Below are 23,529 nucleotides of genomic sequence, written 5' to 3' on the forward strand. Positions count from 1 at the left end.
TTCCGGGACAGCGTAGGGCCTGGTCACTGCCGGCCGTAGGGGGCGGCCATTTTCCTGAGGAGTGGAGCCGTGGGGCTCTTCCGCTGGCGGCGGCGGCCGCAGCGACTGAGTGGCGGAGGCCGACAGGCGGGCACGGCTTCTGCGGCTGGGCTGTGAAGCGGGAGAGGCGGCCGTGGTCGCCGCCCCCGCTGGGAGGATGTTTTCTTTCTCAACCGTGCAGCCTCAGGTGAGGGGGCTGGCGGGGCGCACCCGCGGCCGCCCTGGCCCGTGGCGGCGCCCCATTCGCCGAGCTTGGGGATCCCGCTCCGCCTGGCTGAGGTCGGGGCTCGTTTCGTGTCTGGGTGGGGGCGGCGAGGCCGGCCGGAGGCTCTCGGGAGGCCGGGGGTTGCGGGTGGTGGCGGGAGGAGCTGAAGCCCTGGCTGCCGGGTTTTGGGGGCTTTGCAGAGCGTCGGCCGGGCGGGCTGTAGCGACCGGGGGGGCGGGGGCGGGGAGAGGGGCGGCTGGGGGCTGCAGCGGCCTGGGGCTCTTACCTGAGAGAGAAGTGTGTAAATGGAGGAGGGGGGAAGGTACAGTAAAAGCTTGTGAAATCTGAAATGGAGGAGTAACTTGGGGATGGGGCTTTTTAGTATCTGGTTTTATAGTGGAAGCAAGGGGCGGCGATGTTACTACTGCCAAAGTGAAACTGCGCTGTTGTTTGTCATGGATTGTTGTAAAAACCAAAACAAAATTAATTGGAAGAGTTAGAGGGAGAAGTCCCTCAATCATTTGTTGCATAGAAGTCCGAATGCGATCGAGAATGCATCTTCTATCAGTGACTCTGATGGGACTAGTGGATTTTATGGACTTTGATCCGAAGCAGTGGGTTTACATTTGTGTTGGGGGGATGGTATGTGATAGTTTTATTCCATACTGGAATTTGGTTCTTTCTAGAAGTGGAGAATGTGTTGATTGCTTTTGTTAGTGTAGTGAAATGACTGAACTTGTGATAATATTTTTCGGAATATGTCATTTCATCTTTTCATAGCAGGAAATGCAGGAAGAAAGCTTTGTTAGTTGTTGGGTTGCTGGCTTTGACCTCTGGAGGCTTTATGGTTTTACCACAAACTCCCAGAGTTTAATTATAATTTTGGACAATTAATTCCGAGGCAGTTTTCATGTCTCACAGCATTGTCTCTCTTCTGTCTGGTCAACACAGAGATGGAAGTTCTCGCAGAAGGATGTTCCTGGGTGGAGAGGCTTAATTGGATATTGTTCCAGCAGCTGGAGTTGCAGCACAACTAGTTGCATCCCTAGTGAAGTGTAATGAGGTTGAGGCGTTTTGGAAGTGTTGAAATTATTTGTACCATATAGTCACAATAGACACAGTCATGTGCTAGAGGAGGAGCCCTGACATGTGGTGTGCCTGGGCTTCTGTACTGATTCATGAGGTGGTGTCACTGAGTTGAGGCGAGTGCTGCTGAACTGCAGAATTGACTGTTATATGTGTATATGCATTGTATAGGTTAGTTTTGATACCTAGGTCTGTTGCTAACGTGGGATCCCAAGGAAGAAAACATAAAGGGAATTTTTGGGAATAATTTGTATGATGCAGGGAAAAAAAATAAGATATTTCCCGTTATAAAAGTATTAATTTATAGATGAAAATAGGTGTTTTCTTAAAAATAATATAGTAGTCAATAGTATTTAGGAGCGGTGATTTCTGAATTAGTAAGATGTTAATAAATCCTCATGATTCAGTGCTACTCAAAAGCAGCCACTGAACTTTCTGTTCAAGTTGGTTCAAGGGGAACCAGCTTGATGAGATCTGTTGCTTGGATATCTGTCTAGGCATAATCTAGAATTTACCGTTGTAACATTTCATATTAAAATCTGAGATTAAGGCCTACCGCTAAATCGATGGAGTAACTCATTTACCATTCTTTGTCTGCTCATGTTGTTTAAAGAGCATTACTTCTTTTCTGTGGCTGTGTTGTGAAGTCATATTAGAATGGTGATCATAGTTTTGTTTTGGTAGACACCAAGACAGGCTCAGGATTGTTTTAAGCAAATATTTCTTACAAAGAAGAGAAAGCTCCTGAATGACAGTAACTGTAAACAGGTTTTAAACATTTCAAGAGTCGTGTTAACTGGCAGGCTTTTCAGTGTAGAAGTTGTTTGTTACCGTTTTTCCTCTCTTTTACTCCCTATATTGACGGTGTTCCTTTTTTGTGTCTTTTATTGCTATGTGGGGAAAAAACACCTATTTAGCATGTAAGACTTGATTGTGATGGGGGCATGGTGGCTACAAGGGAAAAACAGTTTCACAAAGCTTTGTATTTTATTTGCATTAAATGATTGTTGAGTTTGTTGCTCTCTTCTGACAAATATTACATTCCTTATTGTTCTGCCATCTGGTTGCAAGAGCAAATATCTAACACAGCAAACAAGTGATACATAAAAAACAAACAAAAAAAATCCATTCTGAAGGCAGTATTAAGTGTGGTAGCAATTTTGTTTCCCTGCTGTTTCAGCTGAGAGCAATCTACAAGACATTGTCTAAACATTCTGTTAAGTGCAAATTGGGGGTACTCTTTGCATCTCCTAAGTGTCAGTGATCTGTACCTACTCCATATTTGCAAAACTAGTGATTATTTTCTTTAAACTGTGCATATGTTTGAAAACGGGAAATGTAGCCTTTTTTCCCCTTTCTTTTCCAAGCTTTGTGAGGTTTTAATTTGTCGTGCATACTTAAACTTTCTTTTTTCTTTAAATAGAGCTATTGGCTCATGCTGTGGTTGAAACCAAGTTCATGTGGTTTATTATGAAGTCCTCAGCTAAAGGCAGTGTACAAGACATGCAGTTGTAAGCCAGGGTTTGGAATGGAGATATGGTTAAATAGTTCAAACAAGCTTAAATCATTGTCTGATTTCCCCCCCACCCCTCCAGGCTACTGTTCCTCTGAGTCACCTTATCAATGCCTTTCATTCACCAAAAAGCTCCACTACTACTGCCAGCACAGCATCCGTGCAGCCTGTCCAGAGGGACACCACCCCGGAGCATGATCCTCAGAAGAGCGAGGTACTAAAAACCTTTGGAGAAAAGTGGTGGTTTGTTTTTTAATTGAATTAAATCTGAATAATATCAGTTTAAGTGAATTTAGTGTTTGACTCGTTTTATAAAATAATGTGGCTAAACAAAACAGAGTCAACACATAGAATATAACTTTTGACAGAGCTTCAGTCAGTGCTTTGGCAGTAAGGATTCTACAAAAATACAGTATTTCATGAATCAGAAAAAAAGCTAGTACTTGCCTCAGTCGTAATTTGCAAATGGGGAGAGGATTTGTTTTCACCTTCAACCTAATGTTTCTTGCTCTAATGTAACAGTAACTTTTCTGTTATATAACCCCATTATTATCTTTCCATTCAGTTCTAGCAAAGTTTGTTTTGTTATTGCTTGTGAGAAAAGACTGTAACTTAAAATATGTTAAGAGGTTTTGAGAGATTAAGTAGCATATTTGCACGTTTTCTTATTTTTCTATTAAAATATCTTTAATTATCATTATGTATTTTCTGATCTTCATGCTGAAAATCAAAATATTGAAAGTGCAAAGTAGTATCAGATCTTGCCACTTCTATTGTAGCTCATCTCTTAGAACAATTTTTATAACTAAGAAAATGTGTGGGAGGAAAAATGTGGAATTTCTCACTAACTGCTGCAGAACTTCAGAAATCAGCATGGATTGTACTAATCATCCCTTGTTTGTGTTGTGATTCCATTGTTTTCTTTTTTGTGTATGATTCTGTATTTGCTTCTGGTGATAAAAATTCATTTCAGTGGGAAATCTGGATTACTGAATGAAACTAAAGTGTGTTTTATTTATTCAGTTCTGTGTTCGTCTTCCTGCTCAGCAAGAGAATATGGTCTCCTTTAAATACAGAGAGCTTTTCACATTTAGTATTTTCTCTCTAATTCATCATACACCTGTGGTCGCTTCCTCCTAGCATGACAGAAGTATAAAAATAATTATTTAAAAAGTGTCTCAAAGTATATTTAAAGTTCTTAAAGCAAGTTGATTAGACTGTAGTAGACCTAAACTTAAATAAATGTTAAACTCAAATTTAAAACTGGCAAATAATGACATAATACAATATTGCATAAAGTTGAACTATTAGAATGGCAAAACCCCATTATCTGAGAACGTGAAGCTTCTCTGCTGTGAAGTTAAATATGTAATAGAAAGTAGTAACCTCTTCTGAAAGGCCATAGAAAATGTTGTGGTTTTTTTTTTTTAACCCCCACCACCCCAGCATTTCAGTAATTTTCCAAGCAGTTATTTAGCTGAAGTAGGAAGGCTTAATCTACTCCTTTAAACCATGTGTAAATGTCAAATGGTGTTTAAAAATTTATTTGTACTGATTTTGAGTATGTCGACCCAACACAATGTTAAAATTGTGTCATTAAAACAGAATACTTATGAAATCCATTTTAAACTATAAACTTTGAATATCGTGGTATACTGTCCTAAAAATGCTTCTTTTGATATTTTATTCAAATATTTTTCATGTATGTCTTCTTATTGGAAATCTAGTTTCACCTTAAGTAGATCAACATAAAGCTTACGTAAAAATAATTTAGGATAAACAAAAATATAATCCATAATGTTCAAACAATGAAAAATTTAAATATCTGTGCATATACATTTAGAATAGAATATTTACTTCTCGGTTAAGATGATGTTACTGCAGAAGCAGTATTGAGAGGCTGATAGGTATTTTAAGAGACCAAAGCAACACGTATTTTTGAAACACACTCTTTGAAAAAAAAAAAGATTTTTTCCTGGCTGTAAAGTACAAGATTAAAATTACATTGATCAAAGTTACTTCTTTAGTAACTCAAGTTTATGTGCGTTACCTCCTTGGTTTTTTCGTAGTTTATTTGCTTTGTAGGAAATCCCAGATCTTAATACTTACCCTTTTCCCCATAGAAACTTTTGTCTTTTGTTGTACATCTGCGCAGCTTGTGGCTTTTTAAGATTTTAAGTCTGGGTATAGTTTCTAAATATCCAGTTTTTGTTCTGCTGCTGCATCTGCCCTATGCAAAAAGGCTAGCCAAAAGTTGGGGGGATTTTCCTGTTTGCTCACTTGCATGAAATATAATGGGTGGCTATTGCTGTACATCTTTCCCCCTCATGTTCTCCTTTTGCTCCATCATAAAGAGTTGGAAAACTGTAATTTTTTTCTGTGCCTACTTCCATCAGGGAGCAGGAAGATGTTAAAAAGAATGAATTGGGAAGAAAATACGCCTGTCGTAAATGTGCTGTGGCAATGAAAATAACAATATATGCAAATGGAAAAGTTATTGTGCAGTGACAGTAGCAAATTTTTAATTGTGTCCTTTCATTCATCTTTTAGAAATTTTTTTATTTCAGTCTGAGCTGTGTAATATAGCTGCTGCATCTCAGTTATTCTTGATTTTCTTTTTTATCCCTAAAGGTGATGTTAAGTAAATTTTGAACATTTATTTCTGTTTTGCAGTCCGTACTTAATTTAAGAGATCTGGGATTATCTGATTTGAAAGCTAACCAGTTCAAAGAATTGGTGAACAGGTTGCTTCCTGGCTACTGTGCAGAAAACAAAATCTCTTCGCAGTGGCATACATCGTACATCTCTGCTGAGTCCTTCTTTGAAAATAAGCACGGTATGTTTCAGAGCAAAATGGCTATGAGAATTTATAAAAGTTAGATTATAAAGGTGAACACAGATACTCTTTAGTTCAGTCTCTTGTGCTGTAGATAACTCATAGTTTAAAAAAATCTGTATGAAAAAGTATTAATTTATTTTTTTATTGTATACAGGTTGTCTCTAGAGTGGTGCTCTTGAATCTTGGGAGTTTTAGAAAATCAAACCCAGATTTTGGAGTTATTTCTTTAAATTTCAGATTTGAAGTTGGCTGCTATAAGACTTGTCAGGACTCAGCTGTAGTGCAAGTGCATTATCTCATAATGATGAACCTGAGCTATGAATTTTTTCACCAGTTTGTTTCACCAAATAGAGGAAATTAATTTTGCTAATCTACTAATGTGACAGTCATTAACATCTCCAGTTGACATTAAGTGCTTCCTTTTTTGCTTGAAGCAACATTACACAGGGACGTTAATTAGAAAGGAATTCAGGGTGCAAACTATTAACAGTTCACGTAGAGTAATTTTTCATTGCTGACATAAACCAAGAGTGGTTCTTTACAGTTAAAGATGGTTTTATGGGATTAGTCTAAAATACAGGAAGCAAGGCCATTGCAGATGCTCAAGAATGTGTTAGAAAAAGAAGCATATACCTGACACTTGAGATGCCTATATAGTATTGCAGCTGGGAGGAGTGTAAGAAGAATACCTTGGGGCTACAAAAAAATTAGCCCATAGGGAGTTTCCTAAATGTGAAGAAAAAAGTTGCAAATGCTTCAGAGCTTTGGTAGGTTATCATGGAACCATCAGACTGGTTGTTTCATTCACAGTTGAAAAGGCAGAGTTGTAGTTGGAAAACTGTCACAGACAAGGGACAAATCTTCAAGAACTTTTGTGTAGGTGACCCTGTATGCTATGGATGACACTTACTATTGGTACATGTATGTTGTACGTAAAGTGAGGAGAGTATTTCCGTTTTTTTTTAATTAATGTGTTCATAATTATAATTGTGTTATATTAGCCAATATGCAGTGTTGTAGAAGATTGTGGAACATGCATTGTAAAATTAATAGTTGGTTTTTTTCTCCTTCCCATAGGTCTTCAATATTTCAGTTAGCTTGTAAACTGTTCTTACAGTTATAGAACTTCAAAAGATTTAGTAGGAACTTTCAGAGTTCTCTTTTGCTGTCCTAGATGTATCTAACTGATTTAACTTTCTCAGAATGTGTAAAATAAACAAAAAACCTGCCTGTTAGCTTATGAATTACTATGGAAGTGAGGTTATGTAGGCCTGGCCTCGATTTTTTTCCCCTCTCTCTCTGCAGGTCTCTAATGTTATTTGAATAATTCTTACCTGCTAAATGAGGATGAGTTATTTGAGCTTTTGGTAACAACAGATAAATGACAACCCTTTTCTTGTCTTGCAGTCTATAGCGTACTTGAAATATTATCAGCATCACTTTTTCACTGTGATGCTCTTTTATTTCTTCCTGTTTTGCATGAGGACTGTACAATTAAGTAGGCTTAATATAGTAAAATGTTTTCATATTTTAAACATAGTGTGTTTTAAAACGTCTGTCAGCAACCCTTTCTTTAAAGTCTTCGAAATCAAACGATGGGTTGAATGCTGGTCCTTCAGCTTCATTAAAGTCTTTGGATTCCTGTCCAGTCTAGATAATTTTGTTTAGCTCTGTACAGATGTGCAGAGTTTTCTCTCCTAGATACAGCTTCAAATTCAAGATTCTGGGTAGCAGTATTTTTTGGAAGTTCCAATTGGGAAAAATTCTGGTATAGTGAAAAGTGCCTGACATAGGTTACTGCAAAGAAATTAACTATCTAATTACAGATGCCTGAAGGACTTTAGTAAAATATAATATTTAAGAAAGAAAAAACAATCTGTGTGAGAAATAATGTTTAGTTGCTGTTTAATATAGGGTATATTTAAATTTTGCTGTATCTTTTTACAGGTTTTGTGGATGTTTTCAGTTCTTTACGCTCATCTTGTTTGTACAGACAGCATCCTAATCCCCTCCAAAATTTATGTTCAGATGTTCGGTGTTGGCCAGGTATAAAACAATAAACTACACTGTTTTTAATCTCTATAGTATCTTTTTATTCTGGGAAAGTATTTTTGCTTTTGTCTTAGAGACGTCACTCAAGAAATACCACTAAACTTCCAGGAGGAACTCTATATTGATATAAACACTTTAAATCGTGAAGTTATTCTTGCATTTGAGTAGTATGTTTCCAAAATGTAGTAAACACGATGTAACTATAGAATCTTGTTCAAGGATGTTGCTATTTGTGGATTGTATTCTTAAAAGATGATAGCTGAGCTGACTACTTTTGAATCAATAAGTATGTTGAATCTAGTATTCACCCAGATTAACTTTCTAAGGTGTTTGACTGGTTTAAACTGCTTCTGGATGTATGATGGGTAACAACAGGGCTGCATTACTAAGAAAATAATCAGGAGCTCAGGGAGTTCAGGTATTATCCTCCGTTCAGTTCTTCTGGTGCTGCTTCTGGTACTGTGTCTGGTTTGTGTCCCATGGTTAAGAGAGAGACGTTAACAAAATGGGGATAGCCCAGTGATGGGCCACAAGGAAGGGTGCAGATTTACTAGTGTTTGATGTATAGGGGAAGCTGAAGGATCTGAGGTTTTAAAGTTAGCAGAAGGTAAGGTAAGGAGTGATCTAATGGCTGGCTGAGCCATGTTAATTACCCTTCTCTTGTACACCTCAGAGGAGAGGCAACAATTACAAGTAAAAGCAAAGCAAATTCCCATTGGAAGATTTTCAATGGCTAAGTTCTGAAACAAATTGTGTGAAGAGGTGGTGTTATCTTAACCCTTGGCGATTTTCGAAACTGAGCTGGGTGGAGGTCCAGAACTACCTGATTGAATGTTGAAGTTCAACCTTTTTTGGGCAGGGGTTTGACTAAATCACTTCCAGAAGTTTCTTTTTATCTGGTGCTGTTCTATGGTAACAGAAGGCTTAGTGAAAGCTATGTAATTGACTGGTAATTATTTTAAAACATAGTGATGAAAGATGGTATATTCTTAGCTTTTGTGATTGATGTGATAAAATCTCCATTGCAAGGTTTTTGATGCGATAGAAGATGACATACACACAGTGCTGTAAGCTCACAGTGTTTAAATGGTTGTTTCTTTTGTCAGTTTCTTAAATTAACAGCACACCTAAGCCATTGCACATCTCTTGAGGGCATCTTAGCAGCTGAGCTTTTAGACAAAGCTTATCTTAGAACAGGCACCTGCATTCCCATCCTTCTGGATGTTTCATGTTTGTCAGCCTGCCCGGATTGAGTTCAGTTGTATGTCTCTTCTATTCCCTGAGATGGTGATGGGGTTGGCCAATTATCTGTGATGCACAGCATGAACTGATTATTTTAACAAAAAAAAAATACAAAAAAAGGGAAAAATATATTGCAAAACAGTAAGCAGTCTGCTTGCGAGTTTAGATTACAAACATATTTGTGATCACCTAACTACCCATTTACAGTACTAAACTTTATTGGTTTACTTATTCAGTTTATTACTGTTAGATCCAGAAGCGTCTGTCATACAGTTTGTTTTTACTACTTTGGTCAGGCATCTTAAATTGCTTTCTACTGTGGATATGTCCAGTTCAGTCTTGGTAGTCTTTTTCATATAATACTTTGTCAAATTTTGTAATACTTTTTTTTTTTTTTTTTGTAGTGGTAGTAATGGATAGTTTTTAACATTTTATTATTGCTACTTTTAAGTTTACGTACAGTCACGGAACTTTAAGACTTTGAGATCAAGAGCAAGACGTCTGCAGTCATCATCTGAACAATTCACAGAAACAAAAAATTCACTTTCTTCACTTTTGAAGGTAAATATGAGTAACATTATGAAATTGTTTTGGGGTTATTTGGAATCTTTTTCTCTTGAATGAACCTTCACAATTTACGAAAGGTATTTTGTTCCACTAGTGTGAAGAAGTTTCTTGATTCTAAAGCTTGAGCTAATGACAACGCACAGTTTTTCTTATTAATACACAGATTTGCTTCATATATTATCAATACAAAGATTATTTGAATCTTTTAGGAGAGTAGCTTCAGAGTATAAAAATGGTTTTAAGCTCTAGAAATAAAATTTTTCATATTTTTGTGGTTTTGTTAAAATAGCTTAGAATCTAAGTGTTTAAACAGAAATACAACTAATTTAACATACAAGAAGAATATTTTTCCAGCAGTTTAGCATGTGATTAACATCTTAATAGATTTACTTGTGGCTAGTATATTTGTAAGATAAAATTTTTTAAATCTGTTGGTTTTTAGGGGTTACAAACTCACTTATATACTTTTAATTCAGCAGATAACTGTTCAGGCTTGGGGTAGCAAAGCACTTAACAAAACCAAGTTAACCTCGGTACTCTTTGCTTCTGACTGGTTGTACAGAAGTCAGGCTAATTAAAGCATTTGATCTTTTTGCGTATGCAGATTAGCTTTGAATTCTCCCCTTCTGGGCATATGAGGTTTATTTTATCTGTGGACTAGGTATACTGTGGATGGAGATGAACCAGAGCTAGCTCCATGCAGTGCTGTTCTTAAATTTGATAGGGCATATGAGATTTATTTGATTAAGCTCTATGAAAACTATACTTACAAAGATATTTCATATTTGGAAATGATTTTTAGTTGACTTCACGAATTTTTATTATTTAAGAAAAACTTAAGCATAATTTCTCCCACTGAATCCAGTGTACAAAGCTAGTTCTGTACAAATCTGCCTTAGGCTGCATTTTCTGTTTGGAACTGGGGTCCAGGAGGGCTCTGAACCTCAACTGTTCAGCAAAAATCAGGGTGCCCCTGAGGCAGCCATTGTGATTCCATGCTGAAGGTACTGCTCTGTGTTGTCAAACTAACCCCATAGCACCTGAATTATATGCTTTTTTTAATTTTATTTTTTCCCCTCACCCAGGCTAGCCAGGTATTAAGTTAACTATGTATCAAAACTAAGTGCATACTAACATAATATTTTAGGGCTTTATCCTGAGAAAGCGAAGAATCGATGTTGAAAACTTGGACGCGCTAATGAAAACAAAAAACATCCCAGAGGCACACCAGGATGCTTTTAAAACTGGTTTTGCAGAAGGCTTTTTGAAAGCACAGGTATTCCTGCAAAAAACACTTGGTAAGTTGTTTTGGTTCATGTGTCTTGTCTTTGCATTCTGAAAGTAGTTCATTTTGGCCCATGTTAAAACTTTTTTTGTTTTCTTTTACAGATTCCTTGAGAAGATCACGTTTGCTTTCTTTCTTTCTCTTTGTTCTTTGTTTTTATCTTGCTATATATTCATCATTTTTACCTGGGAAAGGTTCCTTCTCTGATGCTGGTTAGTTACATATTTCCCCCCCACCCCACCCCCCACCCCTCGTTTCACTTTGTATTGTTTCTTCCAGCAGGTTCAGCACAAAACAAATAAGTTTTGACATTATGATTGTTTTAGGATACCATTTCAATGTATGAGTGAGAGAGAAGAGCTCGTTACTGCTTTTTGGCTACAGCCTTTCAGACAGTAGTGTGACAAAATGTTTATAGAGACAAAAAAGTTGTCTGTTAGTATAATTGTTTTTATTCTTTTGGTGAAACAATTGCACAGTACCAAACAGAGAAGTCATGAGATGGTTCAGCAATTATGTATTTGTCTTAGATAACGCATAATCTATATTCAAGGTTAGCAGTAGGCAAAATGGTTTGATTTTTATTTATAATCACAGCTTAGTTTATAGCAACTAGGTACTTGTATGGCCAAATTGTCATAGAAATCTGTTGGAAATACTGGAATGATCAAAAGCTGAGCTAATGTAAATGGAGAATTTCAACTTCATGGAAAGTTACCATCTAGATCTCAAGAAAGTTAGGGTATGTGCAGAAACACTGAGGGAGAACTTCTGGCTTTGTGTATGTGCATGGTTTTCTGTACTACAAGTAACTGAAAAGCACTTACATCACTGAATTAATTGTAAATATTTTAAATATTTTTTTAGTAATTCTTTTCTTGCTGGGCACTTGTAAATGGAAACATGCCCTTTTAAAAGTGGCTTAATGGTTTGCATTCAGGTGCAAAGTTCAGTCTTGGAATGAAATGACTTCATGTGTAAATTTATTGTTCATCATCTGCTGTTTGCTATTAGTACGCTTTCGAACATCAAGTATCTTTGATGCAGCAGTTGATCCAATCCAGCTGAAAAATGTCACCTTCGAACATGTAAAAGGGGTAAGTTCAAAATTAAAGTGTGTGAGTTCTTGCTTAGCTAATTGTTGTGAGCCTGAAGAATGTCTTACTCTGTTCAAGGAATTTCTTTGTATGAACTGGAGCCTTATATATATTGACCACTGCAAGATCAAGGAGGGGTTTAACCACTCTTGTTCTGTTTTGTGTCTTTGTGGCATTTAATACTTTATAAAAGGTGTACTCTCAACTTGTTGAATCACATCTTTAAAGGCTAGGATAGCAAAAGGTAGGCCATAAGTATCTATGTTAATTTGTGTTTTGCAGTAGTTGACTAATACAAGAAGATGGTAATGCCATTTGATCATTTTTTCTTTTGGTACCATCTCTTTTGGATGTCTGATACTAGGACAGGAGATACAGAGATTCCCAGAAAGAAGTGGGCATGTTACTGTTGATTGGATAGATTTATTTTTTTCTATTCAGCTGCTCTTTAGCTGTCAGTGGCAAAATGAGGACCTCCCCCTCTCCTTCCCATTGGACAAATAGATAGAATAATCTCTCTTTAACTAATTAGACTAGTATCTTCATGTAGAATTTTTGATGCTGTGCTTATCTTGTTGGACAGACCTGGTCTTGAACTGTTTGTTTATTCCTTCAGTATTACTGACTTTAGTGTTTACAGATTCCTATGAACAGTTGTAGGAGATAAAGTTCAATTCAACTCATGGACACTTGGTATCCCCACAGATTCTGTGATACACTTTTATCTCGTTTTTCTGTTGTGTATTATTGATCAATACACAATTAGAGACTTGTCTAATACAAAACTGTCCTATATAAAAAAGATGCAGTATTTTATAAATGCTTAGTTATATTTTGTGACATGTTTTTAATGTGTAGGTTGAAGAAGCTAAACAGGAATTGCAAGAAGTTGTGGAATTCCTGAAAAACCCACACAAATTTACTGTACTAGGAGGTAAACTTCCAAAAGGTAAGAATCATTGCTCAGCAGAAGTGAGTGGAAAATCATATGTAGCTGTAGCTTTGTTCTATACTAAATGACTAACTTGCAGACTAGCTTCTGAATATTTTTTCTTTAGTTAGGGAATCAAAAAAGTGTATGACCAGAATGGGCCTAAATACTACTGTGCATTTAGTTTGTATCTCAGAAAAGTAGTAAAATAATGTTAGACATAGGTAGGGGATTTCATTAATTGCTTAAAATATTTGAGGAGCAAGCGAATCTTCAAAGAGAGTTGTGAAAGGGTATCCTTTAATAAAGAAGCTTAAGTGAGGTGTTTGAGGGTGGGGGAGTGGAGGCTAAGGTAGTTGTTGCATGCATGCTTCCCATCTTACCTTCAGTTCACCATATATAAAAATTGGGTGTCACTGCCTGCCTCCACAGAAAATTTGAGGTTTCTGAGATATTCAGGTAGAAGAAGCAAAGATGCCTGAGTACATCTTGCATTTGGTAGAAATTCAATAATAACATTAAGGGTAATAAGCTATGGCAGCGCAAAGCAGTGGACTGTAGATTTCAGGCAAAAAGTCTGTCAAGAATCAAAACTTGTGTTTAGAATTGTTAGCAGCCTTATTTACAGGGTTAAGAATCGGTATTTCTTTGAAGTTCCAAGTAAACCTTTTAGAGATGATGTACTGAACTACAAAAATTCTTTTGTCACTGAATTTAACATGGTATTAAAAATAGAATTATTGATAAAGTTAATGTGTAACCGAAGTTAATGCCTTTTTGAGTAGAACTTTATGTAGCTCAGAGGTTTTTAGGGGTCTGTATTTTGGGGTTTTTTCCCTCCTTCCTTTAACTGTCTTTATAAGGATATCTTTTGTTAAAGTCATTAGCTTCTTGTCCTCAAATTTTTTAATTCTGTTATACGTTTTCTCATCTGAGAAAGATCTGTAACTTAAGTTTAGTTTGGAAAACTTACCCAAGGGAATGTAAAAATGTCCAAAAAAGACCTTGTATTGTGCAAATGAGTATGTTGGGGTTAGGCAAAACTTACTGTGCCTTCCTAATATACAGTAGTTCTTTATTTTGAAAGGCAGGGATTTTTATGTAACTGAACTCTTAAAAGGCCTTTATTTCTTCCATACGGCTTTTGGCACCTTTAGTGCTTGCTGACTGCTTTAGACAGTTCAGAAACAAATGTTTTCATTTAAAAGGATGATTAAGCTTGATCATAGTAGAAGGCCAAGTGAATCTGAAATATATAAGCCTGGTAAGTCTGTTTCCTGTTAGTGCTCTACACTGGTTAAAGTAAATTACTTGGAATATTTTAATTAAAAAAAAAAAAAAAAAGTTCCACTTCCAGAAACAGCTAGGAAAATGTCAGTTTGGAGAAGACACTGACAGGGATACAGCTGCTAAACTCAGCAGTAATTGTGTGGAATATTTCAGGCTTCTTTTTCTCATTGACAGTCTTAAAAATCTTTGTTGTTTAGACATGGATCAGTGTATCTAGATCTGTTGTAGGAAGCTTCTTCAGGCTGCGTGTAATGACAGTATCTGAAATGGGATGTTAACAGCTTTTTGAAGCCAAGTCTAAAGTATTTCTTCTAATGGATGGAAGAAATGGTACCTGTGTAAGACAACTGTGGGTTTGTTTTTTTGTTGTTTGGTTTTTCGTTTGACTTTTTAGGTATTCTGTTAGTTGGACCACCGGGTACTGGTAAAACTCTTCTTGCACGGGCTGTAGCTGGTGAAGCTGATGTTCCATTTTATTATGCATCTGGATCAGAGTTTGATGAGATGTTTGTTGGTGTAGGAGCTAGTCGCATCCGAAGCCTATTCAGTAAGTTAAATATTTGTGTTTTGAAATCTTTTTCACATGCGAGATTAAGTATTCAGTGTTGTTTACAAGGTTTGATTAGGTACAGTTCTAGTTACTGGGTAGTAGTAGTGTATGAGGATAATAAAACTTTAATTGCTTAGCTAAGTCTCAGAATTCTGTGAGCATCAGTTAACTGTAGAATCTTGCTGGCTGTCGCATGAAATTGTAGCAAAATTTATAACTGATGTTACAACGCTCCCAGAGAGAACAGAATTAATTTAATTAGAAATACAATGTCCTATAAACTAAATGGAATATTTATTATTGTAATTTACTTACTGTCATATGTAAATTATTTTAAGTTTGAGTAAAATAGTAAATTTAAGATAAAAGATAGTGTTAACAGTCTCAATTACTTCCCTCATTTTTTTAAATCCTGAATTGGAGCTTTACAGCATCACAGTGTAGCACTAAGCTGCGATTTCCTTTCTTGCACCCATCAACAGGCCCAGAATAAATAGCATTGTAATGAAACTTTTAAAATTAATGTTTAGATTGATAACTTCCACAGAAGAGGCTTTCCGTTTTAAGTATGCAAATAAATATTACTGGGGAGGGGGAAATCCACTTTCTCTCTTAAATGGAAGATTGATTCTGTCAGGCAGGCATATACAATGTAGAAAGTAATTTGCCTTTGTAGAAGAAATGTGACTTACATTTTGCATCCTTTCTATGTGAAGCAGTGTGTGTTGTACCTTCAAATGTGCATTTCTTCCTGTTGACTATGGAAGCTTCGGTGACTGACTTGTACATTAATAGCAATTTACAGATATATCTAGCTGGGTGAGATGAGTTGTGTCCTGGTATGCATGTACCAGTTGATGGTCTTAAACTTTGTTATTGTATTTTTACTTTGTGTTATTAATACTTTCAAAGTTGAGGGTGAGGTCTTCACTGTTAAATAGCAAGCAGGTTCTATTAAAATAAGTTAGCATTTAGGCAATCACATTTCATATTATTTTTATTTAATAGGTCAGTGTTCTCTACTCAAGCCTATGAAATAAACTTACAGGAAGTTGATATAAAATACAATCAATTTCTTAATCTATTTCACTAGTAATTTCTTGTAGCGTAAGAGTAAGATGATGTAGAGATGAAGAGCCTTGCTTCTCTTTGTGTCACTTCATTTCCAAAATAATTTCATTTCTTCTAGGCTAAAATCAAGACAGTTCTGGTGATGTTTAATGGAACACTTCATAATCCAAGAGTAATAGGAAATAGTAGAATCCTAAATTACATGATACGCTGTCTTTTCCTTTGTGTGGTTGAAGTGTCCTTCTGCTATTTTTCTTTTGTTAGGGGAAGCAAAAGCAAATGCACCATGCGTTATATTTATTGATGAATTAGACTCTGTTGGTGGGAAGAGAATTGAATCTCCAATGCATCCCTATTCAAGACAGACCATTAATCAACTTCTGGCTGAAATGGATGGGTAAATATATGGATTCTGAGGGCACAGAAGGTTCTTGACTGATATATTTTGGATATTTGGGTGTATTTTTCTTCCTTGACAGCCTTGATGTTTTTTGTAATTTTTCATAATGCTTTTAAGGATATAAATTTAAGATGCTCTTATGACCACTTTCTAGTACTATCAACAGTAGCATTAATGGCCTTGCTGTAAATAATATACAAGCTTCTGAGTTGAGTAGCTCAACAGCTGCAATTATTTTAAATAATTTCTCAATTTTTTTTCTTAGGCTGTCTATGTACCTAAAGGAAGAAGTTCCACTCTGAGATCAGGGCATGTTTTTAACCACTTACTGGGTTAAATGTGGTCATTCTTGGGTCACATACTGTGATTTGATGGTGTATTTTTGACTGGCCACTTGAGTGCATCTGAAATAAGAAATAGAAGTAGTTATTGACAATAGGTTAAATTCTGTCTCAAAAAAAAAAAAAATTCTCACCCTTTTTTCCGTACAGCTTTAAACCTAATGAAGGTGTTGTTATTATTGGTGCAACAAACTTCCCTGAAGCATTAGATAAGTGAGTATAATGTGTTATTAATAATTTTTACAAAGCATGTATTAAAAAAAACCCCAACTCCACCACATGAACAAAGTTGCTTTGTGATAATCTTCAGGTATTACAGTGTTATAGCTCTGTGTGTGTGTATATCCCACTTAAAATGTGGAGAAATAAGTATCAACCTTTTAAGCATCTAGTATTTCTGGAAGTTTTTCTGCTTAAATCGACCAGTTGCATTCCAACGTAAAAACCCCTTTACAGTGGGTTGGTAATAAACATCTTTCATCTGTCTTTTTACAGACAGGTAAGAAAAATGTCTTGTTTGCACCTGTGTGCCAGACATAGTCTGTGTAGCTGTCTTTAGAAATATCAGGAGTTTTGCTCCTTATATTAGTAACAGTTCATTGCAGCATTTTTAAGTCAATGTATTAAATTGCCTCTTCCCTTAGTGCATTAATACGTCCTGGTCGCTTTGATATGCAAGTTACTGTTCCCAAGCCTGATGTAAGAGGTCGTACGGAAATTCTGAAGTGGTACCTTAATAAGATAAAGTATGATCCATGTAAGTAAATACTTCACTGTAATGTATCTTTTTATGTAACAGTTTTTATACTGGACCAGCCCACTGCACGTATTAGTCCTTTATTCTATCAGCAGTTGTGGCTTTGCCCTGTGTCTCGGTAAAGAACAGGAAAATTGTCTAGTATGCAGTATTATGACAGTTTCCTGAGGCAGCGCTTCTTTCCAGTCCCCAACGGTTCAGTATCTTAAGAATTAGTCTTCATTTCTTCTAAAGCTGAAACATTTTTGCTTAACACATTATTTTCAATAGAACATGATTCTTACTTATAATTTGCTAGTTTCTTGATATTTCTTTGTTAGAAACCTTTTCAGGAGCAATATGGACCCTTAATGGCAAGTTTGTTTGTTTTTCCCCACAGCTGTTGATCCAGAAATAATTGCACGAGGCACAGTAGGATTTTCTGGAGCAGAGCTTGAGAATCTTGTAAATCAAGCTGCCTTAAAGGCAGCTGTCGATGGAAAAGATATGGTAACCATGAAAGAACTTGAATTCTCCAAGGACAAAATTCTAATGGGTAGGATTTTATGCAAAAGTCATACATGTGTTACAGTATATGAGGGTTTTCTTGTGTGATTCAGTCCTTTACAGAGAAAAAAAGAAGTGTTTATGCTGTTGTTTCTTGGTTTGTTGGTTTTTGTGGGGCTTTTTCAAGTAAGTTTCCCGTTAGTTAATATTGACTAGAACCTTTTGTGACCGGAGAGTAGTAGGTAAAATCTAGTATGGAACACATTCTTTAAAACTTGATGCTTCTATTTAATCGAAACAGCTGAATGGTTGTACTTCAGCCTAGAGGGAGGCCGTGGCCTGATTTTTTTATTTTTTTTTTACCCTTCCCTTACTTACTTTTAAAGGAAAGAAGAGAATAAATGAGCAGAAACCTGGAATTCTAAGTAACTTGTCAAGTGATAACACAAAACTTAGACATCTGAGACACAGAGTAAAAATCTGGGCTGTTCATACTTGAGAGAAAAAAAATGGGATTTTCTCAGATATGTGAACTTCATTTTAAATCTATTCCTTTAAAAGCAACTTGTTTGTAGAGTATATTGAGGTCCATTTTAGACATTAATACCCTACTCGTAAACATTTTGCACTTACTGAGCGTTAGTTAATTTTGCTTGCGTGCTGTTCCTCAGCTACTTTGTGCCTTGTTTGAGTATATGTAATGTGTGAATTGTGGTGGTCAGCTGTACAGAAGTTTAATAATGTTGCTCTGTTTAAGGACCTGAGCGCAGAAGTGTAGAAATTGATGACAAAAACAAAACCATCACCGCTTACCATGAATCTGGACATGCTATCATTGCATATTATACAAAGGATGCAATGCCGATCAACAAGGCTACAATCATGACACGAGGAACAACACTTGGACATGTGAGTATTGCTACAGTTTTTTGTTGGTTTAGTGTTGTTGAGGAATTTGCTGACAACACTATTGGTTGTAATTATGTTAATGCATGTTGTAGTATGTCAAAATACTTAGTTATGAGTAACCTCTTGGAAAACTCATGGGTCATCTTTTCTGTGTGATAGAAAGCTCTCTTCCTTCATTTTGAAATAAGACCAGCGTATGCTAGTATAATAGTTCATAGGCAAGCGAAGAAATGTATGTTGATTCTGCTGCAGTTAAAATAGCACCCAACAACAAAACTTTGAAGAATGGAAAGGACTGGAAAGTAGAAGCATTGCTCAACGGTACTTCTAACACATGCATCCTTTACCAAGCTGTTTTTTGTCCAGCGTGAGTTTTTCTAAACCTAAATGATTACCTACCTTGTTTCTAGCATAGGTATCCCTAAGTTTTCTGTTCTGCCTTGAGCTGCCAAGCATTTGAACAGAAAAATATCTGTTGAACTTTATCCAAGTTAATGTGTTCAGTTAAAGAAAATCATTGGCCTGAATCCTCCAGGCCGTTTGGTTTGTGCTCAGTACAAGTGTAAGGAGAAATGGATAGAACAGATTGTTCTATTTCTTTTGGTGGTAGGTTTAAGTTGCTTAATTTTTTGTGGTGCTCTGTAGGAGGCCATTTCAGCTGGTAGACTGAGCACCTCTGAGCCAACATGATGAGTGTGTAGACTAGGAGGAGGCCCAGAGCACTAAAATTGTTGCTTAAAAGCCTTTATATCTGCTTTGGATATAAACAAGAATACTTTTCAGATTATTTCAGTACTACTTCTGTTTATTGTTACCTGACCATAGTTCTATATCTTACAGGTATCTTTGCTCCCAGAAAACGACAGATGGAGTGAAACTAGATCCCAGTTGCTTGCACAGATGGATGTCTGTATGGGAGGAAGAGTAGCAGAAGAGCTCATATTTGGAAGTGATCACATCACAACAGGTCAGCAGATTGTAGTTAAAATAATGTTTTGATCAAAGCTTTGGACTGGTATGTTTTAACTTGGTTTCAATAATGTAATTTACATCTGTTTGCTATCTAGGTGCTTCCAGTGATTTTGACAATGCTACTAAAATTGCAAAACTAATGGTGACTAGATTTGGAATGAGCGAGAAGGTAGTATCACCAATCCTTAAATATTTATATCTTAAAAAGACAGGTTCCGTAACTAAAAGCCTATTTGGCTGTCAGTGATCACAGAGACTTAAGTAGTTCTGGCAAAAAGGAAAATAAGCTCTATGACTGGCTCTGCTAGAGAGAACTCAACTAGAAAACCTGTATATTTGACTGTTTTAAAATTACCTTGCAAGATCTTCGCCGCAAAACTACCTTGAAAGTTACTATGTCTGCAGAAAATGTTTATAATAAAACCAAACATTTTGGAATTGAGGATAATCTTGGGTTTTGGGGTGGGGGTACGGGTGACAACATCAAGTTTTCTAGACTTCTAAAGAAACTTACTTAGACATCTTCATTACCCATTAAGTGTTAGCAATCTAGGGATTTTGTTTTGTTTTCTAGAGAAGATGTTTAATCAGCATCTGTACTCTGACCTATTGAAATAGAACTCTGCAGTCACTATGTAGTTGATGGATAGGCTTGTTTTGTGAAGTGCAAGTACTTCAACGTGCATCATAATCTAATAACGATTTTATTTGTTTGCACATGGAAGTAATAGATGAGGAAGCTCTTGCAGTATTTTATGTGCATTATTGCAACAGTGAACAGATAACGATTGTATTTTGTTGCTGCTGTTGTTTAGCTTGGTGTTATGACCTATACTGATACGGGGAAAGTTAGCCCTGAAACTCAGTCTGCAATTGAACAGGAAGTAAGAACACTTCTACGGGTAAGGTTCTCTCCCTCTCCACTCTGATACATCCATTTTGAGATGAGTTGAGCATCAGTTTACTTGATTATTCGGTGTGGTAATGTATACTGGTGAAAGTACACAGGTGAATGAAAGTATTCCCAAGTATTTCATGTAGCTGTAACTTTGAATCTCTGCATATCAAGATGTTTTGGTGATTATCACACACAAGAAACAAGTTGGTGGTGTTGGGTTCTTTGATACACTCTTCAACATTTCCTCTTACGTTTGGTCAGTGTTTGTATTTTGCCTATTCAATTGACAGGAAACAAAGGATGGCTACAAATTGTTTTAGATCAGATGTGAATGTTTTGTGTTATTCCCACAGTTCATAACTTGCAGCTAAAGCATTTTGTATAGAATCAGGAATGGCCATATCGGATCAGAGGGTTGCCTTTTCCAGTATCCTGTTCCTCATGGTGATCACTGTCAGATGCTTAGGGAAATTTGTAACATTTGATAATCATAGAACTTCCAGCTCACAGTTGTAGTAATCTGAATTAGTTTGGTACAGACAGGAGAATTATATCACAACATTTAAACAATTAACACTTCTGCTGTAGCTGTTTTTGAGCTGACTTGGTTATGTAAGAATTACCTATGTAGAACTAAAAATTAAAGTTGAAGCTGGAAATGCCAGCAATGTGTACCCATTTGCAGTAACTTGTTGGGTAGCTTTCAGCTTTCTAAAAGTACATAATACTTAGTTTTATAAGCTTTTAAAAACTGAGGAGTATTCCTTGAATGCTGTTGCATTGCTCATAATGTAAAATCAAATTTATTTAACTTAACTGGCAAATTTTCAAATCTAGTGAGTCTTTTCTAAGTTATATGTAAAAATACTAAGCTTTGTCTCAGGACTTTTTTTTTTTAATTAATTATGCCAGCTAGATTTTAAATCTTCATGAGACAGGAGCTGTGCTAGCTATGAAATACAAGGCACAACTTTAAATGTTTGTTTCGAGCTGTATTTACCTGGAAACAATTTTTAAAGTGGAATCTTGCTGTTGTTTTTTTTCTAAAATCTTAAAATGTCTTTCCACCCTTTTTTAATATTAGGACTCATACGAGCGAGCAAAGAACATCCTGAAGACTCATGCAAAAGAACACAAGAATTTAGCAGAAGCTTTATTGAAATATGAGACTTTGGATGCCAAAGAAATCCAAATTGTTCTAGAGGGAAAAAAACTAGAAGTAAGATGATAACTTCGGGGCTACAGTAACTGATAATTTGAAGAATGTACATCTAGCAATGCAGTAGTCTTATGCAGCATAGCCTTTTTTTCCCTTCCTGATGTGTGTATGGCATTAGTGACACTTTTAATATTCTGTCTCTTGTGAGCTTCTGTTACTCATCTATTTGTTGTGTCTCATTGGGATAAGGCACACAAAATAAAGCAAGTTCCTCATCCCTTGCTCCCTGTACTCTTCCCACAAGAGGTTATTTAGAAGGATGAAACTCAGGGCTGAGTTGAGCATTTTGGTTCAGTTGAGTGTGTTGAAGCTGAGAAGAAAGACATGCAGATACACCGGTGTGTTTTGGCATAGCTTCCTGGGTCACACTGCTACATGTGCGTCTGAAGTGATACCCCACAATATGTGCTGTAGAATGTTTTACAGATAATGACAGAGCAATTTGTAAAAGAGTAGAATGTAGTCTTAACTCATGCTTGTGCTCTGTTTGAGGCTAGAGATCACTTTGAAAGAAGACTTCTTATTTAGAAATGTAACAAAACATCTCTAAGAAAGCAGCTGCACAGTACATCTCTGTTAAAGGGAATTGTGGGAGCTTCATGTTAGACAAAAACATTGTGTTTTCAGTGCTCTTGGGGTTAACATACACACATGTATGGCTGGGAGACAAAATGCATTAAAAATGCAAAACCAACAGGCTAAACGTGCCTAAGCCTCTTCGGACCACGTTTTGGGCAGAACCATGGCAGGGATAAGAGAAATACCTGTGACCTGATGTGCTGCTGACAAGATTCTTAGAATTCTTATTGCTGCAGTAGATGGATGACAGTGCTTTTACACTGCTGGAGATTCTACAGAACTGTTTTCTACTAATACTATGTTATAGGCGTTCGATAATCCAACAGATAATTTCTTCAAAGAGGGCAATACTGCTCACTAAAGAGTAGTTCAGAAAATGTTTGAAGCATGTGTTGTTTCAAATAACGTTCCCAGTTCTGTTCTACAATAGAAGTAGGGAAATAAAACCTTTTCTTTGAACCCTTACAGAAACCTCTGGAAATTCTAAGATAATAAGAAAAAGTTTTTGAAAACAAAAGCAATTTCCAGCCAAGTGGAAGTGATTGCTAGCAATTATATGCCAGTATTCTTTTGATCTCATGGAACTGGTGCTTAGGAATAACACACACTGATCATAATGTTTCAGCGCAATTAATTGTTGACTCTTGGGACTATAAAATTCTGTTGCAGAGAGGGCCTTTATTAGCATATGAATGTTGAAGGTCACCATACGTGGATATTAAAATAGTTGGGCTTGTGCCAATAAATATGAATGGAAATTGGTAGCTATACCTAAAACTTAGAAGTAATACCATATTTTAGAATTTTCTGAGTGTAATGCTTGATTTTAACCTAGTTTTTTAGTAAGAGCACATGCATATTATTTTTCTTTCAAAACCAGGATAACTCTTTATTTGCCTATTTTTGTCAGCTTACTTATAGCGACATCCCAGTGCAGTGTGGGAGAACTTCCAAATGTTATAAAACAGTATACCAAATGTCTAGGCTGACTAGTTAGTTGTACACGTATTTTAGGAATAAGCCAGCAGAAATGCTGCATATTTGGCATCTGGTTTTGGAGTAATAAAGGTTAATTTTAATTATGCATATTGGTTTTCTTTTTATTCACTGTAAATTGCTATAGAATGTAATAATCAAGTTCCCTAGTATGTAAATTGAGGTGTATAAAACATTTAAACTTGTAAATAAATTTAAGAATTAT

At 36.3% G+C, this 23,529-nt stretch overlaps 1 protein-coding gene across 1 annotated transcript; it reads left to right on the forward strand.

Moving 5' to 3' along the window:
• The first annotated feature begins 11 nt into the window (after positions 1-11).
• YME1L1 (YME1 like 1 ATPase) lies at positions 12-23,414 on the forward strand. The gene is made up of 19 exons (XM_055803778.1): positions 12-226; positions 2,926-3,057; positions 5,517-5,679; positions 7,630-7,728; positions 9,428-9,537; positions 10,691-10,841; positions 10,933-11,040; positions 11,843-11,925; positions 12,784-12,874; positions 14,541-14,693; positions 16,032-16,164; positions 16,659-16,721; positions 17,153-17,265; positions 17,645-17,800; positions 18,509-18,660; positions 19,501-19,627; positions 19,728-19,801; positions 20,448-20,534; positions 21,615-23,414. Exons 1-19 carry the CDS (start codon positions 197-199, stop codon positions 21,756-21,758), a joined length of 2,169 nt encoding a protein of 722 aa, XP_055659753.1. The 5' UTR covers positions 12-196; the 3' UTR covers positions 21,759-23,414.
• Positions 23,415-23,529: the final 115 nt, after the last annotated feature.

Source organism: Falco peregrinus, chromosome 5, assembly GCF_023634155.1.
Source record: "Falco peregrinus isolate bFalPer1 chromosome 5, bFalPer1.pri, whole genome shotgun sequence".
In the NCBI taxonomy this organism is placed as follows: domain Eukaryota; kingdom Metazoa; phylum Chordata; class Aves; order Falconiformes; family Falconidae; genus Falco; species Falco peregrinus.

What these genes read in the sequence shown, in the direction of transcription:
- YME1L1 (XM_055803778.1), top strand. Translation starts at nt 197, where the DNA reads ATGTTTTCTTTCTCAACCGTGCAGCCTCAG. An exon ending in ATGATCCTCAGAAGAGCGAG is followed by an intron (nt 3,058 to 5,516) that starts GTACTAAAAACC and finishes TCTGTTTTGCAG; the next exon opens with TCCGTACTTAATTTAAGAGA. An exon ending in CTTCTGGCTGAAATGGATGG is followed by an intron (nt 16,165 to 16,658) that starts GTAAATATATGG and finishes TTTTCCGTACAG; the next exon opens with CTTTAAACCTAATGAAGGTG.